Source organism: Phalaenopsis equestris, unplaced genomic scaffold (assembly GCF_001263595.1).
Source record: "Phalaenopsis equestris unplaced genomic scaffold, ASM126359v1 Scaffold000297, whole genome shotgun sequence".
Lineage (NCBI taxonomy): Eukaryota > Viridiplantae > Streptophyta > Magnoliopsida > Asparagales > Orchidaceae > Phalaenopsis > Phalaenopsis equestris.
In genome coordinates this window covers 2,186,507-2,214,397 of record NW_018164739.1, presented here as the reverse complement: position 1 = coordinate 2,214,397, position 27,891 = coordinate 2,186,507, and the positions used below count along the sequence as shown (strand labels likewise).

The 27,891-nt window shown below is 31.8% G+C and overlaps 2 protein-coding genes across 7 annotated transcripts; one reads left to right on the top strand and one right to left on the bottom strand.

Annotated features, from left to right (window-relative positions):
- The first annotated feature begins 8,696 nt into the window (after positions 1 to 8,696).
- LOC110025309 lies at positions 8,697 to 13,930 on the top strand. The gene is made up of 2 exons (XM_020725725.1): positions 8,697 to 8,836; positions 12,806 to 13,930. Exons 1-2 carry the CDS (start codon positions 8,697 to 8,699, stop codon positions 13,800 to 13,802), a joined length of 1,137 nt encoding a protein of 378 aa, XP_020581384.1. The 3' UTR covers positions 13,803 to 13,930.
- A 5,301-nt stretch (positions 13,931 to 19,231) lies between these two features.
- Positions 19,232 to 25,491, bottom strand: LOC110025440 (protein BUD31 homolog 2). Of its 6 annotated transcripts, none has more exons than XM_020725915.1 (5): positions 25,213 to 25,491; positions 25,021 to 25,092; positions 23,243 to 23,387; positions 22,929 to 23,116; positions 19,232 to 19,472 (listed from the first exon to the last, which is right to left on the bottom strand). In XM_020725915.1, exons 3-5 carry the CDS (start codon positions 23,334 to 23,336, stop codon positions 19,317 to 19,319), a joined length of 438 nt encoding a protein of 145 aa, XP_020581574.1. In that variant the 5' UTR covers positions 23,337 to 23,387; positions 25,021 to 25,092; positions 25,213 to 25,491; the 3' UTR covers positions 19,232 to 19,316. The 6 variants fall into 6 exon arrangements, with proteins under 6 accessions (XP_020581574.1, XP_020581573.1, XP_020581575.1 ...); XM_020725914.1 differs by having other exon boundaries at positions 23,243 to 23,380; XM_020725916.1 differs by having other exon boundaries at positions 23,243 to 23,380; positions 25,317 to 25,491.
- Positions 25,492 to 27,891: the final 2,400 nt, after the last annotated feature.

Sequence of the window (27,891 nt, the reverse complement as noted above, 5' to 3'; positions counted from 1 at the left end):
TGTGTTCGAAATATAAATGAGACAAACACGATCAGTAATATTTTTTAACGGGCCGAACACGAGTTAAGTCTAGGCTCACCGTGTTCAACTTGTCTACACCCCCAACTCATAACATCTTACGGCTGGGTGATTAAAATTGTCAAAATGACTCTTTGCACACAAACAACTCGTATTTGGCTCACCAAGTAAACAATTTGAGTTTGAACACAATTTTTTGTGTTCAAAATATAAATGAGACAAACACGATCAGTAATATTTTTTAACGGACCGAACACGAGTTAAGTCTAGGCTCACCGTGTTCAACTTGTCTACACCCCCAACTCATAACATCTTACGGCTGGGTGATTAAAATTGTCAAAATGACTCTTTGCACACAAACAACTCGTATTTGGCTCACCAAGTAAACAATTTGAGTTTGAACACAATTTTTTGTGTTCAAAATATAAATGAGACAAACACGATCAGTAATATTTTTTAACGGACCGAACACGAGTTAAGTCTAGGCTCACCGTGTTCAACTTGTCTACACCCCCAACTCATAACATCTTACGGCTGGGTGATTAAAATTGTCAAAATGACTCTTTGCACACAAACAACTCGTATTTGGCTCACCAAGTAAACAATTTGAGTTTGAACACAATTTTCTGTGTTCGAAATATAAATGAGACAAACACGATCAGTAATATTTTTTAACGGGACGAACACGAGTTAAGTCTAGGCTCACCATGTTCAACTTGTCTACACCCCCAACTCATAACATCTTACGGCTGGGTGATTAAAATTGTCAAAATGAATCTTTGCTCACAAATAACTCGTATTTGGCTCACCAAGTAAACAATTTGAGTTTGAACACAATTTTTTGTGTTCAAAATATAAATGAGACAAACACGATCAGTAAAATTTTTTAACGGACCGAACACGACAAGTCTAGGCTCACTGTGTTCAACTTGTCTACACCCCCAACTCATAATATCTTACGGCTGGGTGATTAAAATTGTCAAAATGACTCTTTGCTCATAAACGGCTTGTATTCGGCTCACCAAGTAAACAATTTGAGTTTGAACACAATTTTTTGTGTTCGGAATATAAATGAGACAAACACGATCAGTAATATTTTTTAACGGGCCGAACACGAGTTAAGTCTAGGCTCGCCGTGTTCAACTTGTCTACACCCCCTAAAAGCGAAGTTCGTTATAATAAAAATACAATCAAACAAATTTAATCATAGTCAGAAAATAAAAACAAAATTATAGACTTTAATTTCCATATTAAAAAAATTCTAAGTGGAATGAGATTTGGTGAGTTCAGATTATATTTCGATGGCATTGAATTACGTAATTTTTATGTATAAATAAATTAAAAAATATGTGCCATAAAATATATGATAAAATAAGAAATATTAATGTATTCTTGATAAAATAATAACATGAGAATTTACATTTTAATTTGAAAGTTTATAGAAGCACAAAATAAATTTAGATTTAAATAGTCCAAATGAAACACTATTAAAATTTAATTTTAAAATAGTTTGAGATTTTTAAATTTTTTTAAGAAAATTATGGGATTAAACTTGTACCATATAATTGAGGATTATTTAGAAATTTTACTATTTTTCGTGTTATTCTTAGGAAAATATTATTACATCAGGACTCTGCACGTAGAGTTATGTGCGGAGTTTAATGAAATCACGCCACGCACGTAAAGGTGAGAAAAAAAATCGACCCGGTAACACATGAGAATATTCCTCCCGTCTTATTCAGGTGTTATTGTGTGTTCAAGTGTTATTGATGTGTTATTGTGTTATTATAACACCAAGAATATTCCAGAACCCATAACACAATAACATATGAATAATATACAATAACACCTGAATAACACGAGGGAATATTCTCCTGTAGTATTTGTGTTATCAAGAATATTCTTCTGTAACGTGATTTCATTAGACTCGACACGTAACTCTAATTGCAAAGTACTGATGCAGTATTTTTTCTATTCTTAGAATAATTGTTTGGTGGGCCTGAACCCATTTCTTTATAATTTTCGTTTGTTTGGTGTGATAATAATGGTTGTGGGTGGGGCTCATTCGAAGGTCACTTTTTAAAAATTAAAAAAAAAGCATAAAAAAATAAATAATTAATTAGAAGGACGACCTTATGTTCTCCTTAAAAGTTTCAATCACTTCATATTAATAGATAGAAAGGGATAATTACATATAGGGGTCGGCCTAGCTCGTGTGCGGCTCGTTTATATTTCGAGCTCAAAAAGTGTGTTAGTGTTCGGCTCGTTTGGTTAGCTAGCCGAACACGAGCTGTTCATGTACAAAGAATCTTTTGACAACCATAAGCATGTAGTCATAAGATGTTAAGGAAAAAAAACACGCTCTCTAAAAATTTTTGCGCGATATATATATATATATATATATATATATATATATAATGAGTTGTACTTCGAGCTAAAACGAGCGTAACAAGAACAAACAAATCTTTGTTCGTGTTCGACTCATTAACTTAGCGAACGAGCCGAACATGAGTTTCTTAACGAGCCGTTTTGACAGCTCTAATTACATAGACCATCGGAAACATCAATATTTTCAAATTAATCACTTAAATGTTTTTTTTTTTTTTGAACCACCCAATCAATGTAATTATGCATGTATTTATGAGTGCCACAATCAAATCATTGAAAATTTGATAAAAATAAAAATATGGATTGGAATTTTATGGTGAATTTTGATATTTGTCTGAGAATTTGAAAAATAGATGAAAGAGGGTGGTTAATTTGTAAATAGAAAGTTTGGGGCGGTCGGTATGTAAGGCCTATACATATATACCAAACAATTGCTCACCTAAACTCTATTTTTTATATTTATAGCACCCAAATCTTTCATTTCACACCAAAAATATCATCCTTTTAACTTGATGAAAAAATAGAATATGCATGAGATTTTCATGTATAAATAAGCCTGCACATATGTCTATATCTTTCTTCAGAAAAAAGGCCCAAAATATTATAATTTTTATGTTCTGACGCGCTAAGCACGAAAAAATATTATTTCCAGAGACTGGATGCAAAGCGTCTCGACAACTGCTTCAATCTACCGGAAAGAGCGGAGGAGAAAAAAAACGACCTCCTTTATCCGGACGTAGCTTACATCTGGACTCCGGACGTAATATGTTTTCTTCAAGCACGACACACTTTTGAAATGTTTGATATTTGATAGAGAAAATTAAAAATCTAGACATGTGGTGCAAAATAAAAAAATAATAATAATAAGAAGCCAAATTTTAGCTTTCATTCCATCCAATATATAAATACAAATTTTGTTTAGGAGTTGATAAATAATAATCTTTTTAAGATGAAGACTCAAAATCCGAAATATATGTTAATCATAAATTTTTAACTTAATTACTACAAAAAATCAAATTTAAAAAATGATAAATAAATACAAATTTTCTCATAAAAAGAAAATAAAAGTTCAACATTTATCAAAAGTTATTGTTGAATGAGTGTGTTTTGAACATAAAAAGGCCTATGAAAAAAAAAAATTTAAAATAAAATAAACAAAAAAAGCCTATGCAATGATTTGTATAATGCGTATGAGAGTTAATGAATCTTTCATACCAATTTATTGGAAAATTTTAATTTTATGTTTGCTCTAAATTGTTTGACTATTTAAGAAAGAAAATAAATGAATAGAAAAAGGTTATGGATCTAAGGTATAAATTTGGTGGAATCATTCGAGTGTGTCTAAGGATCTGTTTGGGACAGCTTTCTGTTAGCTTTATTTTTCATACATCTACCACTGTTCGTTTGAAAAATTGCTTTTTTGATCATTTTTTTAAAATTTTTGTGATAGAAAGCTGATTTTTTCAACCTGAATTCTTAAAGTGTGGCGGCTGTCAGAAATTATAATATAAGAATTTGAAAAAAAAAATAAATTTGTAATAACTACTGCTACTTTGAAAAGCAGATTTTTCTACAGCGGTTTCACAATTGCTTCTTCAAAAAGCTGCATGTGCCCCAAACATGCCCTAAGTTGACTAAACAGCCTTAGTTTAACATCCATAAATAGATTGACATGATCTAACTTGTAAGAAAGGACAAAAAGCTTTCTAGACGAGGAGTTTTCAACTTGGCAAAACATAAGGTTGACTCAACACTGATGGAACGATTCCTCATAGTGATGAGAGACTAGGTTCTGTATGATAGCAAAGTATGCTTCGATAAGTGTTAATCCCGACTCTAATGAAGATCAGATACATTCGGGTTTATTTTTCGGACAATTTAAGATAAGTTACTTCCAATTAGAGAGGAGTAACGCAACAATATAATGAACACCAAATTTAAAGTTTTTTACTATATCAACATCAATAGTAGAGGCAACTATATTATAGTCACATGATGTAAATGAGGTGAAGGTCTCTTAGAGAAATTTTTTGGGTTTATTCCTCAAATGCTTAACGATTGTTGCCTAAATACATTCCAAAACATGCAGTTCCAACATCATTCTTACTTATTTAGTGTTGGCCTTTAAAATATATGCAAGTGCAAGAGTTGGCTATGTAAGACCTTTTATATATCGACATCATTTATTTAGTTCAAAACTCTATTTAAAGGCTTTATAATGAAAAGGTAAAATTATTTAATGGTCGAGTGCCATTAAAAATATACTTATTATCACATTCTGAAGGCAAAAGATTACTTTCATGTTGATATGGCATAAATAATATTATTTGTTAAGAAGATTTATCATTATTGGTTACCATTAAGACAAATACTTGTGTCTTTTATAGCCATTAATTATGGAAAAAGTTACATACAAACCACACAATTCTTATGTATTTATATATTTAGCAATCGGACTTTTGTGATTATATTTTTAACACTTGTGTGATAAACATTTGCTTGAAATATGTATTTCACTTTAAAAAAAAGAAGTATAGTTGTTTATTTTTAATGTGATATTAATAGTTTGAGTGCTTTGCATATAAATATGACAAATTTAGGTGTTAGATTTATAAATACATCATAATTATGTTGTATGTATGTTAAGTTTGCACATTGATGCTCAATTTTTTAAAAATTTTGGATAATTTGTTTATTCATTGCTTGAACATTTTTCCCCCTCTACTTTTAAGTGAATATAATGTCAAACTCACACACACATTCAAATACAAATGCCTTGCATCTCGATCTTAAAGGTGAGAGTCAAAGTCCACTTGGCTATAGTTGATTGTAAGATTCTTGCTTTTAGGGTTTGTGGCTTGAATGCTTTCGGACTTGAGCCAAAAAAATAGCAATCAAATTGACCGGCCAAAACGATACATGCAAGTGCATGTATTCCATAAGTAATATAAGCATACGCAATACTTCAATAAAATAATAATAAATTAATCAATAATAACTCTTTGTTATCCTAATTTCTATTCAGTTTTTTTTAAAAATTATTACCTACTGAAAAAGATTTGCAATTGACTGAACAAACTTAAATCTAAAACTTTGTTTGAGATTTCAGATGGAGAGTAAACCCTAATTTTATGACTTTCATATATTAAGTTTTTGTAATTCTTTGAGTTTTAAAATCATTTGAGTTGTCAGTCTAGAGTAGCTTTACCCCCTAATCTACCTTGATAATTAGAGTCCTAGTTACTTTTTTTAATTCAATCATTCATTAATTAATAATTTTTTTGTGCGAATTTGACTTAATATTTCTATAATAATATTTAATTCTTTTTTTAATTTTTGGCTTTAATATAATCAATTAAAAATCAAGTTACACACAAAAGCAATTATAGATAATAGTTACAATACATAACAAAATATATATAATAAAAAAGTATTACATAAGTTTTTATGACAGCATTATATATAGTGATACATAACTTAGTTTTAAGGTGTTACACACGGTACATAAAAAGAAATAAAAAATAAAAATCATTTTTCACTCTCACTACTCCTCAAACTCAAATTCTTCTAACTTTTAGAAATTAAAAATATATCGTAATAAGCATAAAGGAACTTCGCTTTCTCATTATCTCTCCTTGTACTCCTCTTGTTCTTCTTATTCCTTAGTTGCATGACAAACTAGATTTTTTATTAACTTCTAAATTTTAATTGCCTATCTAATCCTCAACAAAGTTTTGGAATCAAAGGAATGTCGATTCTTTTTCCTCTTCATCATGATCTTAGTGGAAAAGAAAAAAAAGTACTCACTAGAATTGTTAGCCCTGGATGGTTCTCCACACTCTACCTAGCAAATAGCCTTGGTCAATCTCGAAATGTAAATGAATTCTAGCTTAACACTACATTTATAGATTTCACTAGTAGCACAACACCAGACAACATACTTAGAATTCATGTAGAAATCTAGCCCAAGGGTTTAGCATTGTGGAACTATGCTGCTCTAATGACAAAATACAACCCAACATAGTTAAATACTACATCTTGTCGTATTATCAAAAATTAAATACCTTTTTTATCTTATTTTTTCACTATTGAAAAATACAATTTTAAGTCTCTTTTTTTTAAAAAAAATTTTAATAATCATAACAACAGCATCACAACAGTTAAAAGAGAGTATTGTTGACCTACCTACAACACACCAATACCACAACCCTAAAAGATAGTGTCCATTCACTGCACCCTACTCCATAAAATATTTATCTTTTTTTTTTTTAGATTTCATGATAAGTCTCAACTAATAATCACACAATCAACACACCAATCAAACAACTATTAGGTTACCTCTCATATAGTGATCCGTTAATAATGCTAAACTTAACTATGTCAATTTTTTTTAAAGTAATCGATACTTTATGTTGATTTAGATTTCCTCATCAATAGTGTTTGAGTTATCCATCATTTACCTTGAAAAATTTTTGCATTTAATCTTTTGAATATGAGCTTCTCTATGTGAATAAACTCCATAAAATTTAGTCTTGAATTAAATAAGAGCACTTATTTTTTATTTTCAAATTATCATTTAACATGTATATAACCATATTATTATTATTATTATTATTATTATTATTATTATTATTATTATTATTATTATGTTTTTTAAAAGAAAAAACAGTTTAAAAATAACTGTCACTTACATGGGGGCAGCCCATCTGCTCTTTAAATATTTCTTTTATTAGAATAACTTCTCTATTGCAATTAACAGGGCCGACAAAAAGTTAATCCCTTACTGGGCCACTGGGGTGAGCTCTGTCAGCCCAACTGTGACATCCACCTGTTGAGGAGAATATTTCGAGTCCTTTTCATTGTAATTACTTCTGAATTTTTAATAATAATAATATTTTTAATGTCATGCTTAAATATTGAGTGATATGTAATTATAAAAACTTAAGTGTTTGCATGTATAAGAATTGAGTACTTGAATGGCCCAAAACATTAAATGACTATGACCTTCATTTATTGTGCACATGTGAAGAGAAGGTAGCAGCTTCGTGTGAACAAATTCTGCAGAAACCCTGTGAACTGTATTTTATGAGAATAATTTTTTATTAATGTTATTTTAATGGTTAATAGATGGCTCAATGATATTGGAAATATATGCTATATCTTGCCATATAAAGAGTAATGGAATAAAAATATACAGAGAAACAACTGGTCCAATTACTAATGATATGTTGTTGTTGAACTCTTTTAAGATGTAGGTTCTCATATTATTTGTGAGTTTATATAATCCGAGAAAGATTTAGTTTTTATGAGGAAGGTGTGGAGTAAGATGATGAATGTCGTACTAATTCCTAAGGAAGAAAGGAATGGCTTAGAGGAAGTCTTTTTGGTTCTAGTGAGAGAGGGAGGCTCGATCACATTGAACAGGCTCAACGAGTATTCTTCCCTTTTAGCTTTCCCTTGCCTCCTATACATAAAGGGAAAAATAAAATAATAAAAGAAATTCACATACAATACTGTGTTTGTCTATTGTGTCTTGAAAAAATCATGATGTGGATGTTAGGAGGCGTTTTAAATGAGAACAAACAAATGTCCTTTAATGTAATGATTGTTTCTTTTTTTCGCTAATAGTTTGTCCTGGGCTAATTCCACAAGTGGACAGCTTGACCATTTTGACAGGTGAGCTCAATTAGACCACTTAACCAAGTGGGCTTAGTTTGTGTGAATGACCTTATTTTCTGATATGGGCCTTGAAAGCCCCATAAAGTATATCGATCATTTGGTCATGCCCGTAGAAATTTGGTTTATGAGTATTCTCAAAGCTATTCTTTTATATAATTAAATTACACCAAAAAACTATATATAAATTGAAAATTAGATTTTTAGTAGTATAAGAGTTCAGTAAGCGTAAAACTAACATAAAAAATGATGAATAATAATGTGTGTTAGAAAATTCACGACAGTAGAGTAGTACATTATTGTCTTAGTATGATAAGAAAGCTTGACACACACTCAGAAAAAAAGAAAGCAACTAATAATGACACTATAAGTTTTTATGTGGAAAACCCAGAAAGTGAAAATCCACTGGGCTTGACCTAGCTCAAAAGTTTTATTATAAAAAAGATTATTATAGTTGTAATTATTTATCTTTCAGGAGTGAAAATATTACTAGGTTTCCCAAGTTACAATATTGACGTGCAGATGAATTTGTTACTAGGAACGGGTGGCGACTGATAACAAGTGTCAGCATTCGGTTGGTGGTGGTATACGGTGTTTGGCGGTGATCAACGGCGATGGGCGGTGGTCGGCGATTAGCAACGGAGATTGGCGGTGATCGACGACAATCAACGGTGGTTGACAGAGATCAGTGGTGGTCGACGACGGTCAACGATTTTTTACGACAATCGATGAAAGTCGGCCTTGGTCGGTGGAGGTCAATGGCGATCGACGACGGTCGATGACCACGGTGTTGGACTTCGGCTCCTTCTCAAAGCTTCAAACTCTTCTTCAGATCTCAAACTCTGCTCCCTCTCACGAGAGGGGTGTGGCTCTATTTATAGTATTATGGGTGCAATTAATGCAAGAATATGAATCATTTTGGTTGGACGGACAGAAAATTTTCCTTGATCACAAGATATTTGATGAACATTTAAGCACCTTAACGATGTCGGAATTGAGCAATCTTGGTTCGTGTTTTTTTTCTTGTCAAAACGTTCGATTCGACTATAGCTAGATTCGACATTCGTTTGACATTCTAAATATGTCCGAAAAAATCCAAAAGTTAGTTTATGACTTATCTGAACTTGATTTGACTCGAATTGGAGTAATTTTGATATCATTGGTTTCGCCTCTTTAAGTCGGTTAGTTAAAAAATAGTTTTGTATTAGAGCTCTGGATGACTTTTTATCAACTGTTGAATATTTCTTGCGTAAAAAGTTTCCTCGACATTTGTGTCATGCCTTGAGATTTATACCATATGAGGCAGATTTGTTGTAGGCATATCAAATAATAGGATTCACATGCAAGTTGCTAGACTCTTAACATACAAATTGGTTAAAAAATAGTTTTGTATTAAATCACATTTTAAAAATAATACATTACTAATGCATAATATTAAAATTCTATACTATGAGCTCATGAACTCATAATTACAGTGAAGTAATCACTTATTATATCAATTTCAAATGTCTTCAAAGTTAAGTTACTCATTACATGAATCATCAAGGCCTTGAGTCACAAATAAAAATTAATCAAAATTAATCACAATTATTATCATTATTATTTATTCAGTAATTCTAAAATTCAATAAAAGTTTTAAGAAATTGTCAAACATTTGGTGATTGCTTACCAAAAGAGTTGAGAGATGAAGACGAAGAGATATCTATTAATTAAATCAATGCAACCAATAATGTAATAAGTTAAAAATAATGATGACATAAATTTTATATGGAAAACCCAACACTTGAACAATCATGGACAAGTAAAGAGAATTAATGATGACGTTTCTCATATAAAGAGAATGAAATATTTATAGATTTCTATAAGATCCCTTATAAGAAAAATACTCAAGAGTAAATAAAATAAGAAGACATTTATATTGTTGAATTTTTTTAAGACATCGAGTCGTGTGATATCCATGGTTTCACAGAGTCAAAAAGAGGCAAGTTTAAGGGAGATGAAAGTGGAGGATCAATGTAGTCTCCAAGCCTGACCTATATTTTATGTTTGAGGAGATGATCTAGCAAAAAGAGGGGACCAAATGGGTTGGTTTCGTGGGAGTCACGACACAATGCCCACCAAAAGGGCCTCTAGAGAGTCATCCCTTCTCTAGTGTCTCAAAAAGAAAAAAGAGTCATCCCTTCTCTAGTGATACAATAAAATATTAAAATACAAGTTGTGTCATACAAATGTATGCCTATGGAGACTTAATGAAAAGATCTCAATGTGCATGTCAAGAAGCACATAAATGAGAATGCGACATATGATAATCCTTGGCGTCAATATTTGACTTTGGTGTTCTTATAATTACAAGGATTGTCAAGAAAATGAGCTAGCTTAGTGAATCGAGTTGGCCAGGTCGTTAGACAGAATAGTTTGACCAGTTTGATAAGCTTGTTTAGCAAGGAATTTCGACAGGTCAGCTCGGCAGCTAGTGCAAGGCAGCTAACACATCAACAATTTAGGTCGATCGACTCCCCTAATGAATCACTTCGACAATAGTCGTGCCTTCTAGATCATTGTACTTACCCCGGCTCACGAGGCTGGTTAAGTACGAAATTTAGCCCATGAAAATTGATTTTTAGTATATATGTATGTGTATCAAGGCGTCACATGTGTTAATATTCCTTAAAAAATATAATCTGAGGAGAAGAAAAGAACAAGCTGCTGGTGAGGGATTCTTGGGAGTATCTTAGTTGGTTCTTTATTTGCTGTCAAAAGTAATTATATACTAATTGAGGTCACATTACTTTGGATAATTGACTTGCATAGTTTAAGCAACCCTTGTTTGTTTGTTCTGTTTAGTCACTTCGAGTAGTGCTCCCATAAATTAATCTACTAAAAAGAATTCATTTTAATGCAGCGTCTGCCAAGGATGCACATGCATATGTTAGATCTATTTTTGATGCCTTATCTCAACAAATTTTTATCATAATTTAGGCTTAGGATTAGCATCTTGTTCCCTGCCCAACCCTTAAAATCACACTACATTAATAGAAAGGCTGAAGATTAATTTTCAAGCATTAATTGAAATTAGGGTGTCAAAATTTGATCCTAAAAAGCCAATTCGGCTCAAATCAGAATAAAAAAATTCAGGTTCGGGTTGACCTGATTAATTTTTGAGTCAGATTCGAATATAAAGTCTCGTCACTTTATTAGTTTGATCTGCCAACACAAAATTAATTTTAAATTGACCCACCAACTCGAATTGATTCATATCGGACCAATCAACCTGAATTTGACACAAATATGAATCAAAATTAACCTGAAATTCACCACAAAGTTTAACCTTTGTTGTGTAAAACAGTATAAGAGTTGTATTTAATTTGTACAATCAAATTGAAGTTAACTATGTAATGGCGATGAGAAAAATCATCAATCAGATGAACCTATATAAAATTATTGTCTGATTTTATTTGTTTTTTTTTTTCTTTGTCCAATTTTAGTCTTATTTTCCTGTCTTTGCATAGATATCTTAGAATTTTTCACTTTATTTCCAATCAATATGCTACGCATGATCAGCCAAAGTTGGTGACTAAATTGGGTGCAAGGTCACTTCAAGGAGCAACTAAGCAATTTTTAATGGAATACATAGCAAATGACTGCTTTGCTTCCAACTACTTTGACCTTTGTCTTCTTCCTTGAGCCATGGTGAACAGCAGTTTTTCCATATCTTTCGGTGTGGGATAAATATGGGAGCAGGTAGTTAACAGCAGAATCAAGGTTTACGAAAGGTCTGCCACTTGTTTCTATCCCACTTTTGGTATTTTCCTTCTATATCCCTTTTATTTGGACTTTTCTTAGTTTTTTAATCATTTGATGAGCCTTTTGTTGGGGATTTGTTTCCATCCCATTTTTGGTATTTTCCTTCTATATCCCTTTATTTGGACTTTTGTTAGTTTTTTAATCATTTAATAAACCTGTTGTTGGGGATTAAAAAAGAATTATAACATGTTTAAGACAGTTTTATTCCATTTTGAGTTTCAGATTGTCACCACAGTTCAATTTGATTTGAAGAACTAATTTCTTGTTGTTTTTTAGAAATTCTTATGATGAGAGACTGATTTTTTTCAATTCGATTTGTTAAAGTGAGAGAGACACTTAATTGAACTTACTTTTATTCCTTAAAGTTAGAGTATTTTACATTCACCCTTTCTAGAGCTATCTTGGATGCTTGCAAGGAATATTAGTTTGGTCAGATTCTTCTCTTTAGGATGCTAATGTTCTATCATAGTATTTGTTAGAGTGGAACCAAGTTATGTCCAGTGCGGATAATTTAATTTACGTAAAAAAAAATTAATACTCAATATAAAATTAATTATTTTATTATTTTGCCCATGCAAAAAATTAAATATTTCATGATTTTACCCACACTAGAAATTAAAATCAGTTCCACCCTTACTCTTTCCTGAATGGTTTGCAAAATTTGAAAAACAATTAGTACTAGAAACTATATGCCACATTTTAAGAGCTGAGCGTGTCAATCAATATCATAAATTTTCCAAAATAATTCAATTTCATTAAAAAAATAATCATAATGCAGAACTAAAGTATAGCAATCATGTATTTATAAAATTAAGCTATCAAAGTCTTAATGCATGACATTCAATTTGATGCATCTTCAATGGGGTTGTCGTCCGATATTTAAAGCCATTTAGAAACCCATTTGTCATGGCCAATTAAGAATTCCCCGTGCCCCCAAGTTTAGGACTTCAAAAAACACCAACTTAACTGCCACAGGGACTCTTCATCCCTCCGCCATGAGAGACCTCACTTCCTGCTTCGGCGACCACGCCGTTAAAGTCTCCGACGCCTCCTGCTCCGGCAACACCAGCCACACCATCTTCCCAACCTCCGCCGCCGGCTGCCGCAGCGCCACCAGCCACATCGTTTCAACTGATCATCCTTCATTCCAAATCGCCACCACCTTCTTGTTCAAGTCGAAGCTCTCCTCCCGCATGAATCCCCTCGTCATCAACCTCACCTGGTCGAGAAACCACACCTCCACCTCCCTCTCCGTCTCCTTCCCTGAATTCCTCCATTCATGGAAGCCCACCTTTGTTACAAAGAAGAAAGGCACGCACTCCTTCATCGCCTCCTCCTCAACCATCATCCTCCACTGGGACTTCTCCGCCGCCACCTTCAGCCAAGGACCGGACCCCATTAACAACTTCTACGTCGTGGTCATAGTTAACTCCGAATTCGCTCTGCTTCTCGGTGACCAAATTCAGAACTTTCTTCAGAAATTCTCCCAAAAATTCCAACTTGCAGAATTCTCCATGATTTGCAGGAAGGAACAAGTGGTTGGCCGAACGCTGTATTCAATATCCAGAGCTCGGTTCGGTGATGGGGAAAAACTGGAACATGAGATCACCATCAGAAGCAGAGGCGGCGCGGGATTAGACGACGGTAAAGGCGCCGAGCTCTTGATTTTTGTAGATAAAAAGCAAGTGGTTCATGTGACTAAACTGAACTGGAATTTTAGAGGAAATCAAACCATTTTCATCGATGGCTCGCCTGTGGATGTGATGTGGGATATGCATGGATGGTGGTTCAGCGGCATGGTGGGGCAATCTGTGTTCATGTTCAAGAAGAGGAGCTCGCTGGAGAGCAGATTGTCGTTGGAAGAACAGGGGACTGTTGGTTTCTCTCTGCTTATACATGCTTTCAAGTCGCCATAATTGCCGTAATCTTCTCTCTGTTTTTTCCTTTCTTTCTTAAGATTAATTATTTTGAATGGATGATGGAATTTGGTTTGATGCTCTATTAGATCTGGATTAGAGGCAGTGTTTCTTTGAATGACAAAAGGTTTCATAGATTGGACAAATTAAGACTTCTGTTTTGTAATTTTCTTACTTTTCGTTCTTGTTCTTATTGATCTTCAAGTTTGTGATACAATTTTTTTTTTTATTTTTTTTTTAATTTTCTTCGGTCTTCTTAAATCTAATAAACAAAATTGGTTTGGTTGATTAAGTTGGATGCTTGGAATATTAATAAAAATGGTTAGGTTGTAAAGAAAAAAAAAATTTTTTTATTAAAAAAAAAAAAATTTTCAAATGTTTTGTACCTTAAGTTGAAATTAAAATGTTTTTTTTTTTAAATCATGAGAAAAAATGTCATTATATTGTACTTTTGATTGAACATGTACCTTTTTTTTAGATCATTTTTCTTGCATCATTACTTGATGATTCTTATTTTTTATTTTTTGCTGCAATTTTCTTCCGTTTAACAAAAAACAAAATGTTTATTTGATTATGTTGGAGTAGTCTTGGAATATTAATGACATAATGATTTAGGTTGAGGAAGAGCTTATTGTCAAAATTGTAAATACATAAAAAATCCTAAAATCCACTTTTAAAAACATCTAAAATAATACTTGAAAATAATTAATATTTTAATAATATTATTAAAATGAATTAAGAATGTCCCTTTTTTTCTTATAAAAAAAAAAAAAAAAAAAAAAAAGCTTTGTTCTTCCAATATGAAAAGCAGGATCCACCTTTTGTTTCTCGTGAATATATCTGGAGCTGACAAAGCTGATTTTTCTGTTCCCTCCCCTTCCTTCTTATCCTTCCCTATCCTGCTCTGAAGGCCAACCATCTTCATCATTTTTTACCAAATCTCAATTCAGATCTTAATAATATACATTTAATTGCTGATCATTTCATTAAATATAACTTAAATATTTTATTATATTTAAGCTATCATAATTTTTTTTTGAAAATTTACATGCATACCACCTAATTCCTTGGTGTTTACAAATCCAACACCCAAACTTCATGTGACCTGATTAACTATGCATGAAAAGTTGTATCACACTTTTTAAAAGTTAAAAGTTGTGGTTTTTCTTTTTTTAATGTGATATGAAAGATAAACGTAAAAAATGAAGTTTAGGTGTTAGATATGTAAATACATAGGAATTGGGTGGTATGTGTGTAAATCCCTCATTTTTTTCATGTACATAGAAAGAGAGTAGTCATTATGTTATATCCGAGAAATCATGATTATGATTATGATTATGATTCCTCATAATTGATGCCCAACAGCCACCTTCCATATTAAAACCAACAATTATAACCAATCAAAATCAAATTGAGGAAAGATAATTGCCGTTTCGATAAACTGCAATATTACTTACTAACCTAAGCCAGACCAAGGACAGTAATGGGAAATGAAACTTCTCCTCTAGGAATGTGATGGATGCCCATCGTACCACAACACGAAAAATTATTACATACATACATCTCATACAGAGATGCATGCGATGTCGATCCTGACCGTAAATCACGGTGATCTACGGTCATGTTGTATTTCGGTGGGTTTCACTTTATTATTTTTTTTATTGTTAAAAAAAATATTAATTGCATCCTGACCGTAGATCACCGTGATCTACGACCAGGCATGTATCTCTGCATGTGGTGTATCTAAGCAATAATTTTTTCACCACAACACAACATCTTTATTGTCAATGGCTCTATCCCTGCATCAAAAAATTACAAAATCATTCATAAAGGCTAGTTATGCAATTATCTCACGCGGCTATGTAATTATTATGCTCAACAAAAAAAAATTATGATAAAATAGAGTTATATATAAATTATTTTTAGGAGAATTTGCATTTCGCACAATTCTTATTTATTTACATATCTAACACATAAAGTTTAAAGTTTATATGTATGCAACATTATCTTTGCATGTACTTCACTTTTTAAAAATTTAATTAAAGATATTTCTTATGTGATATGAAAGATTTCAGTAGAATAAAGCATATGTGTTAGCCATATAAATTCATAGGAATTGGGTGTTACTTATGTTAATGCTCTTTAGTTTTAAGGCATTCAAATATGGGCCACACATTTCTTAGATATTTACATATCTAACACCTAAGCTTTTCATATTTGCATGCATAGCATTCAAATCCTTAACATCACATAAAAAAATATAACTATCATGTGTATGGCGCCACCCACAGCTGCTTCTTCCAATAAACTATTATATTTTCATCTTGAGAGTTGATTGATAAAAAAAATCATGATGGCATTCTTAAATACAAATGCAATGGTGAGTGAGGGCAGAGTCAAATAAACCAACTCAAATGAGAAATATGTGCTGCATATGAAGAAATGTAGGGAAGCATTGAGTCAAGTTAAGCTGATTTAATGGCTGATGAATCAAACTTGATGAGCAATTAAGCCAAGCTGTAGACAATCCTAACTTGTTTGCTCCTGAAATTAATAATTTGCTTAAAAAATGTATTATATAAAACACTTTAAAAAACCATTATTATTATTATTATTTTGCCCCGGAATGTTATTTTGTGCTATCATTTTAGTTCTGATCCAATCAATTTACTTATCTTTCAGCAGTTGTCTCAATTGACAATTACTTATGTAACAAAATTTGACATTATTTATTCATATTATTAATTACTTGTAATTTTTATTTGTGTTGAGAAATTAGGGCGAAGAAAAATAAGGGGTTATTTATAAAAAAAAAAAGATTTGTGGCCCAACCCACATTGGTGCATAAGAAACTGTATGATATATTTCTCCTGAAGGGCTGGATATTCGTCAAGGTGGAGATTTATTGGGTATATGCATTTCTCCTAAAGTGGTTGGATATTCACCAAGGTAGAGATTTGTTAAATATGACTCATAATGCCAGAATTTGGAGTCTCTTGGAATGAAGAGATGTCTCTTGGAATTGAAGAGTTGTGTCTCTTGGAGTTTAGTGGGTTGGGGGGATCAACGAGGGCGCAGCGGAAGCGTGGTGGCCCAACCCAATATTTGTGCATAAGAAACTCCATAATATATTTCTCCTAAGGGGTTGGATATTCGCCAAGGTGGAGATTTGTTGGGTATATGTATTTCTTCTGAGGGGTTGGATATTCACCAATGTGAAGATTTGTTAGGTATGGCTCATATATCATAAATGGGACAGATGCTGGAAGTCATTGATTTGCAAATAACAAGTTTTTGGTTGCCAGCTCTACTCTTTTTAATTGTGTTTTAATGATGATTCTTGCATTTTCTTTGCCTTAATTCTTCAACACTGGTATCTTGGTTAAAAAATAGATTGTTTAAAGGCCGCTCTCTCAAAATTTGCAGCTTTTGTGTGGAAAATTTTGGGGAGAAGAAGCTCCCTCACATATTAAATAGTTGTTTATGCTATAATGGGTTTCTTGTGGGTTCTCTCTAGTGGATTTACTCAATGACTTATTTTCATTTACTTTCAGCTTTGTGATGGCTGATTTAGAGAGTTGTGCTTTGTTCTCATTGCTGCAACAAATATATGAAATCACAACAAAAAACAGGGGCATTATCTACATATCACCAAAATATTTTTTATTTATATATTTAATATCTAAATTTTATTTTTAACATGTATAAAAACCAATTTTTTTGTCTCATAAAAAATACCATAATTATTTTTAAAGAATGAAAAACATTTTAATTTTTTTTTAAAAAAATGAAAAACATAAGAATTGCAGTTTAGATATTAGAAATGTAAATACATTGGAATTGAGTGGCATATATATAAATCCTCCTAAATAAAATCTCAATTTTAGCTAATAATTTACTATTTTTTTTCCTTAAAAAAGATGTTAACATACATACCACACAATTCCCATATATTTACATATGTTACATCAAAAATTTGATATTTATAGATATATAACACTAGGACTTTAATATAGCAACAAAAATATCATTACTTCTAACTTTTAAGAAATAAAATATACATTTTCATACATAAATTTATGACATCAAGATATAAATGTAAACATCTAATTTAAGTGTTAGACTTTTTGTGTGATAGGCATGTAAACTTCTCTTAATATTCTCTTGCCAATGGTTTACAATGTTGGCCTTTCATCAATCAACTTGACATGTGTAATCTATTCTACTTTACAAAAAATACACAAGACACATTTTGCATAACACACTGAATATTTCCACATCATGTTAAACGGCAAACAAAAAAAATTATGATTCTCACAAATTATTTATTTATTTAACAATTTTATAAAGCATCTTGTCATTTTTGTGCAAAAATTCATGTGAAAGATGGTTCCTCAGCTCATCCTATCCTCCATTCTTCACTCATGAGTTCTACCTTCCCTATATAAATAAATTATCTACCCATTTCTCAACATAATCCCATCCACCTCATTGCATGGATACTCGCATGGATACTCCGGAGTATATTATATCCGGCCATATAAAATCTCTTATCTATGCCTTCATCATTTTTGCTCTTCTCAAGATGTTGGATCAATATCTCCTCCTCTACTCTTTAGTGCCTCCTTAAGGGTGCATTTGAGGCAGCTTGTGTTTATCCAGATAAGTAGTTTATCCTGAAACAAAGCCCGCGGGTAACTTGCAGGATTCGGCCCGCAGGTGACCTTCAAGATTCTACCCTCGGCATGCGTTTAGTGTAAAAATCCAACCGCATTTTCGGATAAGCTGTCGAAACTTGTTTTCCAAACGGCCGCACTCATAAGCAGCCCCCAAACGGGCCCTAAGTTCAACAAGCACCAAATATCTCATTTTTCCCCTCAATTTGGCAAAGTATCCTAAGCCAAAAGCTCGCCCTTTTTGTCCCCTCTAGGACACCATCCCCTTCCCGGGGGCTATGCGGCAACTCTCATATGGGAAAAAAAATTAGTTTTAGCCATTTAAACCAAAGTGCGGGCACCAAGTTAAAGATTGTGCCTCCTGGCTTAAATATATCTCACGAATGATTTGCTTTGAACATTGTATATCCACAACTCCGAAAAGGTGAGTCCGACCTGCGGGCTTTCTAAAAATTTGAAAAATAACTGTCATTTCTTTAATCATTTTTTTCACCAGAAAGTGACGACATCGCTCTTAACTTAGCTAACTGAGTGGGGAAAAAAATACATGTGCATTTTAGGATAAACATATAGAATGGTTTGCAAATAAGAAAATTCCACATACTTGAGATACATCACAGATATGTAAATACATAAGAGACGTCTGGTCTGTATGTAAATTTCCCTAAAAACAAAGTTACATTTTACAAATATGTAGAGAATTGAATCACTGCAATGCTACAATTTTACCAGATTAAAAAAGAAAAATGTGAGATCAACTGGTTTGATTAAGGCCGAAAGTTCATGAAAAAAAAAAGTGTTTGATTAAGCGAAAATACTGACTTGATAGGTGAATTAATTAATCACCACTGGCACAGCCCCCACAACCACAATGTACACATTCTATAACCTTTTCCTCTCTCAAGTGCTTTGGTACTCTACATACACAAGTTGTTCCAAAATTGTGGTCTCTTGGTTGAATGCATCTAAGACAGCAAAGCCTCTCATAACCAGGCTGCAAAATAAATAAATAAATAAATAAAGTTAGAATGCATATATTTGACAAGTAAGAAAAAAGCATAAAAAAGGATAGGGAATTAAACTAATAAAACAAAACAGGTTTAATAGAAGTGGGCGGTACATTTTTAAATTTGATCTAATACAATTGGCGTAATCCGATTAAAGAAACTCTCATAAGAAAGAAAGACAATATCAATTCCGTGAACAACAGAGCCACTATTCTTTCTTTAACATAAGTCAAATCCAGAACACCTACTAGCCTAATCGGGTCATTAGATAGTCGAAGTTTAATGTGACTCCACCATCTAAGGCTACTCTCTCTAACCTTGTCTGACACTTGTACAACTCTAACCCTATCACAAAAATATTTTTTCGCATTTCATCTCTAAGTGCAAAGTCACCCATCCAAATGAGTTTTCTCATCTCAGCAACATTTTTGCAAGATGAGAATGCCCATCTACACAGAATCAATTCAAATTAAATCAACCAAATATTATTTTTGCAAGATAAAATCTACTCAAACATCATTTCAAAAAAATCAATGAATTTGCCAGTTTATAAAGTAGCCAGAATTTGCCAAAGGCTAAGTTAAATATGGTGCATAGCATTGAGTTAATCATCTTGAACAAAAAATGTGGGACTACCAATAGGGCCTAGCTAGTTAATAACATATATGAGCTAAGCCAATCAGCATAAAGCAAATGAGTAAAGTGCCAAAATAGTCCCCTGCCAATTTACAAAAGACCATTTTAGCCACAGAGTTTATAAAAGTGTTATCAATCCCCAAACTATTTTAATGGGAGCCAAAATAGTCCTCAATAGGGGTGATTTCGACCCATATTAAAAGAGCCTAGGAACTATAGTGACACTTTAATAAATTTTGAGACTAAAATGACCCCTTGAAAAAAGTCAAAGGACCATTTTGACACTTTTCTCTATAGCAAAGATTCACAAATAGGTGAGATAAAGCAAATTTACGCATTCGCATCTAAATGGGTAATGCAAAATTGTTATTGTAAGCCCTAATTCCAGAAAAAAAAAAGAAGAAGCTAGTAGAACATGCATTGAGACCTACCTAAACGCATGGTTTCAAAATGCTTAGGAGCATTAGTCAGCTTTACTCTTTTGGGTTGCATGTAGAGCCAACGTGGTTAAAATTGAAAGACACTTTGTAGGCATGCTCCCAGTGGGCAGCAAGAATAGTTATACATAACCTATAAAATTCATTAGTCTATTCTGGGCAGGCTAGCATTGACTCTAGCAATGTGATATTCTAAGTCCTATAGCCATCTATGTTGCTTGGTTGTGCTGCCTGTACACATCTATCACCTTGGAGTGACAATACTCTATCGCAATGTGATATTCTAAGTCCGGCCTTTAGAACATCCTCTAGTTTAGCCTTAATTTGTCACATAACTATAAAACGAACATTCAAATATTAATCAACAACAATCCTACTAAGTGGGGTTGGCGACATGAATCCTTTTCTCCATTGTTTCCTATTGAGTATCATATTTTCATTAATTCTGATATATTAAAATCATTTTTTATACAATATGCCCAAATCTTTTTAAGTCTACCTCTGCTTTTCTTAATATCATTCAAATCTAAAACATCTACTCTCCTACTTGAATCATCAGATGGTCGACGTTCAATGTGACCAAACCATCTAAAACGACTCTATCTAATATTTTCTGCCACTGGATCTACATACCAACCTTATTACGGATATATTCATTTTGCATTTTGTCTCTAAATGTCAAGCAACATTGCATTTTGTCTCTAAATGCACCTAAGCATTCTCATCTCAGCATTCTCATCTCAGCAACTCTTAACTTTGTTTTATGCTTCTCTTTTAAAGGCCAACATTCTGCATCATAGAGCATTGCAGGTCTCACCACCATCTTATAATTTTCTTTTCAGTCTAAGCGGTACATTTTATAATTTTCTTTTCAATCTAAGCGATACATTTTTATCACACAAATGGCTCAATACATTCCTCCACTTCAACCAACCAACATGAATTCTATCAATAGCATCCCCATCTAAATCACCATCATTTTGAACAATAGACCCGAGATATCTTAAACATTCACATCTTTTAATGATTTGATCACTCATAGTTACAACTCTGCCATTAGAGCTACTACATTTTATTATTAATCACATTAAATTATATATATGTTTAACTAACCCATAAGGGTTGTAAATTCTTTAACTAATCTATAATGCACTGTATCTTACAAATTACTTAATTGCATTTGCCTTTGGGCTGCCGCATAATATTTCTTTAAGCCAAGCTTCAAGACTCATTAGTCAATGACCCTAATAAAGAGTTTTCTCGAGTATACTTATATTCAGAATGTAATTAACCAAACATGCTTACTCTTGAGAGATATCTTGATTCCATAGAAATTAAATAAATTTCATTTAATCCATCCATGTTATTCAAGAAACATCACTAATAAACAATTAATCCACCTTCCATTAATTCATTCGGGTTTGAAGAATGTGTTTGCTGTTGATAATTAACCTAGTATTATAAATCACAAAGCATACTTTAAAACAACAATGCGTTCATTAGAAATATCTAACAGTTTCATTAAATGCAATTATAGAACATAATTGCCTCAATTATGTAAACATGCTATCACACATTCTTGGTCAGTCTACCTAAAGTTAGAGATACAAATGTATTCAACGAAAATTCATCCGTATGAATGTAATACCAAAGATCAAACTAAAGCAACTCAGGAACAGTAAGATAGAACCACCTATTTACATATTTCACGTTAGTTTTATGAGCTGCAATGTTCTCTCTGGTCTTTCATTAATTTGGCCATTAAAAGTTTTGGGTGGAGCTGTGAATTTTTGGCATATAGTGGAGGCTTAAGCGGTTCCACCTGACTAGTGTTATTTTCAAGACCAATAAAGGCCAATACTAGAGGATCATAGTACAACATCCATAAGCTTTTAATAACAAAATGACATTTGAAATGAAAACATATAACTAAACCCTCACATTTTGAATGGAATCATGCAAGACATTAAAAAAAACTGGAGATATAAATTACAGAAGGATCAACAAATAAAAGGAAATTTAATTTTGCTTTTTTGCTGGAATAATAAAAATATCAGACATTTATAACTTAGCTGCATTTTTTTATTTGAATCCTCAAAATCATCTTTCATATTTTATAGCACTGTAGCACTAATTAACAAAATTAGTTAGTATAAAACATGATATTTGATATAGATTTTCCATACAATTTAAGCAGAAAGAAGCGTTTACATTCTTTTCTAATACCCACTTTTGGAAAATATGCCACAAATATGATAAATACTATTCATTTTGTGACAAATCAGAAAAAAAATTACCACAATCAAGAGTGTAGTTCAGAAATTAAAAATAATAATTACAGTAAAGCACAAACCAGAATTGGAGACAGACCTTTTTCCATTTTGCAACTAAATTACGATCTGCATATCCCTGGTCCAGGCAGAATTCATATAAGTCTTTTGATATTTCCTTCCTTCGATAATATAGATCATATATGTATCGACTCTTTTGATGTGAAATTTTGAAAATTGGCCACAACGCTTCACATTTTCTCTTCCCATCATGAGGATCATTTTCAGCTGCCAAAAAAGAAAAAAAAAGTATAAGTAGAAAGCAGATAATACATAGTTTTTTCATAATACATGGTATCAATCAAAAAGCTCTCAGTTGGTTCAAAGACTGGATGTCTTAAAACTATGCAGTACCTTCTCTCATTTTTCCCTCGAGCTCGCGTAAAGTTGGCTCAATAAGTTCCCACCCTTCAGGATATTTGACCCGATTTGTTTTTACTTTGGGCATTTTCACAAGTGTATTAAATTCCTTCAACAGCAACAGATCCAAACCTGCATGCTTAAACAGATAAAAAAAACAAACAAAAGAGACAACTGAAGCTGAGAGATAGATGATCATTGTTGGAAAATGATAATTAAGTGGAATTACCATAATAATGGAGCGTATGCAATTATAGAAGCCTGATTAAGTTTAACAAATGAACGGCATGTGGAAAATCCAGCATGCCATTTCAAGACAAACAATAATATTGGTAAATAAAAAAAAAAAAGTGAAATAAAAATAAAAGATGCTTCCTGACAAAGAAAGCTGGAGAAAAAAGTTAAAATAAGGCTAATAATCATCAGGTCGGCTTAATTAAATCTCACATTTTATTTATTCAAGCTAAATTCTTCATTAGGCAATAAATATATTTTATGGCAAACATTTTAAACAAGCTCTATCCATGTTATGTTAGGCCTACATGGATATATCTTATTGCATAATACTTTTGAGATACTTCTCCATTTTAAACACCAAACTTACCTCTAAAAGTTAAAACCTCATCTAGCTCTTCAGTCAGCTATATATATGATCCAGTATGCTTAGATCTAATGCAATTAAGTTCATCTTCTCTTCTAATATTATTGACTCATAATGGTTCTTTATATATATTAAAACTACATATCATATATCAAAATTTACTCTACTAATTATAAGGTTTTTCTTCAAAACATGCTCTCTATTCCTTAAACATTTAACTCATTTCAACATATATCACACTAAATAGAACTATCATTTGTAAATAAAATATACAAAGCATCTCACTTTGAATATTCCCTATAAGCATCTTCATAACAAACATAAAATATATTGCCTCAATAATTATCCTTGATGTAATCCTGCTAAAATTATAACAGCTTAACCACTCCACAACGACAAGTAAAACTAGTCGTGCAAGTATTCCATCATACACTGATTAAGAACTTCATCATACATTTACACACTATTTTAATCCTTGTGGTTCACCGAATTAATTCTCATTATACTGCTGAAAGTAAAATTAATACCTTATAGGTGACAAAAATATCTTTCAAAAAATTAAATAGGTGCCCAAACTATATTTCAAAAAGATTAAGTTTTTTTAAAATATTTTTTATTATTTTTTTTTTTTTTTTTTGTGGCATGTTCAACACGTTTAGTTCTCTATAAGAGGATTTGGATTCAAACCTATCAAACTTCCTTATCCTCTAATTGAACAAAGGCCACACAATAACCAAAATTTAAATGGGAAGTTTAATAGAACATAGAAAATAGACTAATAATTGATAAAGATAATGCAACACAACAAAAAATACAAAGCAAAGAAATAAACTGATGTAACACCCCAAATATTTTAGCATAGTTTCCCATGCAAACTATCAAGGCTTCGATACACCAAAGAAATTTGCTTGAAAACTAGAAATTCCGATAAACCTAATCTAAAATCAAATGGACAAAAATTAAATTCACAAGCATCTCAAAACAAAACAATGAACTGCAAGCTACGGTTTATAGAAATGAAGGTTAAATGCCCTAGCACGGGGCAACAATTAAGTTATAAATGAATATTAGCAACTCAGCTTATTAGTTTATGGTGGTCCAATAAACATGGTGAAGATGATTAAACAATAAGGAAAAACTAAGTTAAAAATGAGATGAGATAGCAACATACCTCGTAACTCGCTAGGGAAAAATAAAGGCGGATGTAAGAGAGAAGGAGGCTCACCTTCCTGAACTCGTAGACCTAATAAGATAACAGGCGAAGGCCGCCAAGAAAGTTATTTGCTTTGCTGAAACTTCCAAAACTCGGTTTCAATCAAAAAAACTAAAAGAGATTTAAGAAAATTTAAGCTAAGAGGCCAACCTGAAGATAAATATGAAATATGAGAGCAAAAAATACTCAAAGAAAACACCTCGATGGCCGAACAAGCAACCAAGAAAGAATATCGAGCAACCAAGCAAAAATACCGAGTAGTCGAGCCAACGCCGACTAGTCGAGGACAAAGAGACTATATCGACGGCAAATAGAAGTAGAGATTAGAGAACGAACACAAACGTCGAACCCTAAGCTGTCGCAGCTGCAAGCCTTTCGCGATTTTGAGAGGAGGAAGAGGCAGACGCTGCTTAGGTTAGGGCTTAGGAATTTTTTCATAATATAGTATATTCTTATAATTATATTACTTATATTATATAAATATATAATATCTTTATAACTAATATTAATATATTATTAATATTAATTTATTATATAATATAATTTTTAAATATTTTTAAAATATGATAAATTCTTATTTAAAAAACGTTAATTAATAAAAATTTATAATATTTAATTTTATGAATATGTATTTAATTTATAATTATTTTTAGTCTATAGTTATAATTTTTTATATATAATTATTTATAATTATTCTATGATTCGAACAATGACTGCTCAAATACAACGAACACAAGCATGTTCGTGTTTGGTTTGTTTTATAAATCGAACCAAAAAAAATTGTTCGTTTTCGTCTTATTTGTCTATCAAACTAATCAAACAAACACTCTTTGGCGAGTCAAACATTAATTGTTCGCAAACGATGAGTTTCTTTGACATTAGGAGGTTTATGGTTGATATTTACATAAATATCATATAGTTTTTATGTATTTATATAACTAAATGTTATATGATCTAAATTTTTCATATTACATAAAAAATATTATTATTATTTAAATTTAACAGAAAAAGTATTGTAGAGTTAGGTTCGGAATGAAATATTCGGTTATGTTGCTGAAATATTTCATCTGCGTTATCTGTCAAAATGATGTGCTATTCGATTATTTTGCAGTGTTATTGGAATATTCATTGTGTTACTTGATTTGTGGCCGAAATGTTATTGGAATATTCCTCCACAATATTTGATTTGAGGCTGTATTATTCCAATAACATAATAAAAATTTAAATAACATGGGGAACATGTCGAATAACATAGCCCCAAATCAATTAATGCAGATGAATATTTCAATAACACTACAAAATAATCGAATAACACCATAGAATATTCGAATAACACTTCATTTTTACAAATAATACAGATGGAATATTCCAGTAACACAGTCAGATATTACAATCTGAACTTAGTTCTACGTTAGGACTCCTGATGTAATATTTTTCCGAAGTTAAGGGTGTGTTTGGGACAACTTTTTGATCGAAATTCTGAAATTCATCCCCTCCCACAGTTTTTGATTGGCACGTCCAACGGATCGTCGTTTAACCACCTCCTCCTCCCAAATTGTCAAAATAATGAGAATTAAATGGTCTGTATAATTATTTCTAAACACCGAGACATTAATTTCAGAGATATTTTTTTATCTTATAAATTTCGGCACATTTTTTCAAAATTTTTTGATCGAAAATGCGTTCATGCGTATAAACATTCAGAATTTTCATGATAAATCAATATTTAATATATTTTATTAGATTGTAAAATCTAAAATGCAAAATTAAAATGGTTGAAATAAAGAAAAAATATTTAAGAAAATTTGACTGAAAAAAATACTTTTAAATTTATTTTAATTTTTTTTATTTTGTTCTATGAGTTTATATATCTAACACTAAACATTCATATTTACATGCATATCACTCAAATCTCTTAACAGAGACGTATTTCAAGTGTTTATTTACGGACAACACTTTTAAAACTGAATTTTTTAAACATAAAATAATAGATTTTCTACAATAACTTTTAAACTGAGATCAAATATTGTCATGGTTGAAACAAACCAAAATTTGAAACAAAGTGACTCGGGAGTAGGGGTGTAAACGAGCCGAACACGTGCGAGCCTAGGCTCAGCCCGTGTTTGGTTGTTTATATTTCGAGCTCAAAAAGTGGGTTCGTGTTCGGCTCGGCGGTCGCGGAGCGGGAGCCACTCACGAACAAAGAGTTGTTTTGACAACCTTAATCACGCAGTCATAAGATGTTAAGGATTGGGGTAAGATTTTAAACATCACTTGAATCTAATTTAATATTTTTTATTCTATTTGCTTCATTAATACTTCTAATTAATTATAATTTTTTGTAGCCTTGTAGTCAATTAATTTTTTTAAAAATACTACTCATCAAAGATTCATATATAATTGATTAGTAGTACATGAACGAACAAATATTCGTTCGCGTTGTTTGTGTTCGGCTCCTTAACTTAGCGAACGAGCCGAACACGAGTTGTTCGCGAACAACAAGCCGTTTTGACAGCCCTACTCGGGAGATCTCTAGTGGTGATGATAATATGAGAGTGATGTCATAAATTCTTAGTCATTTAAACCATTTTTCATTCTTAAAATATATATATTTTTTTTTTTTGCTGACTATTTTAATTTTCTATTAAACCTATCAAAATCATTCAAAGTGAATTTATTTGTTGGAATGTGAATATTCATTCATTTATTTTGGAATATAGTTTGTTCCGAAGCTTCTTCGATTTTTTTTGCGACATTTTATGATATTGTTATTTGCACTTTACAGTGATAATTCTTATGTGTTATAGATTGAGTTGCCTTTGATACGTT

Bases quoted from the DNA above. Each gene is read 5' to 3' on its own strand.
- LOC110025309 (XM_020725725.1), top strand. From the start codon at position 8,697: ATGGGCGGTGGTCGGCGATTAGCAACGGAGATTGGCGGTGATCGACGA. The intron at 8,837-12,805 runs GTCAATGGCGAT...TGGCCAATTAAG, and splicing joins GTCGGCCTTGGTCGGTGGAG to AATTCCCCGTGCCCCCAAGT.
- LOC110025440 (XM_020725915.1), bottom strand. From the start codon at position 23,336: ATGCCCAAAGTAAAAACAAATCGGGTCAAATATCCTGAAGGGTGGGAA. The intron at 23,117-23,242 runs GTACTGCATAGT...CTTTTTTGGCAG, and splicing joins CGAGGGAAAAATGAGAGAAG to CTGAAAATGATCCTCATGAT. The intron at 19,473-22,928 runs GTCTGTCTCCAA...TTTATTTTGCAG, and splicing joins TAGTTGCAAAATGGAAAAAG to CCTGGTTATGAGAGGCTTTG.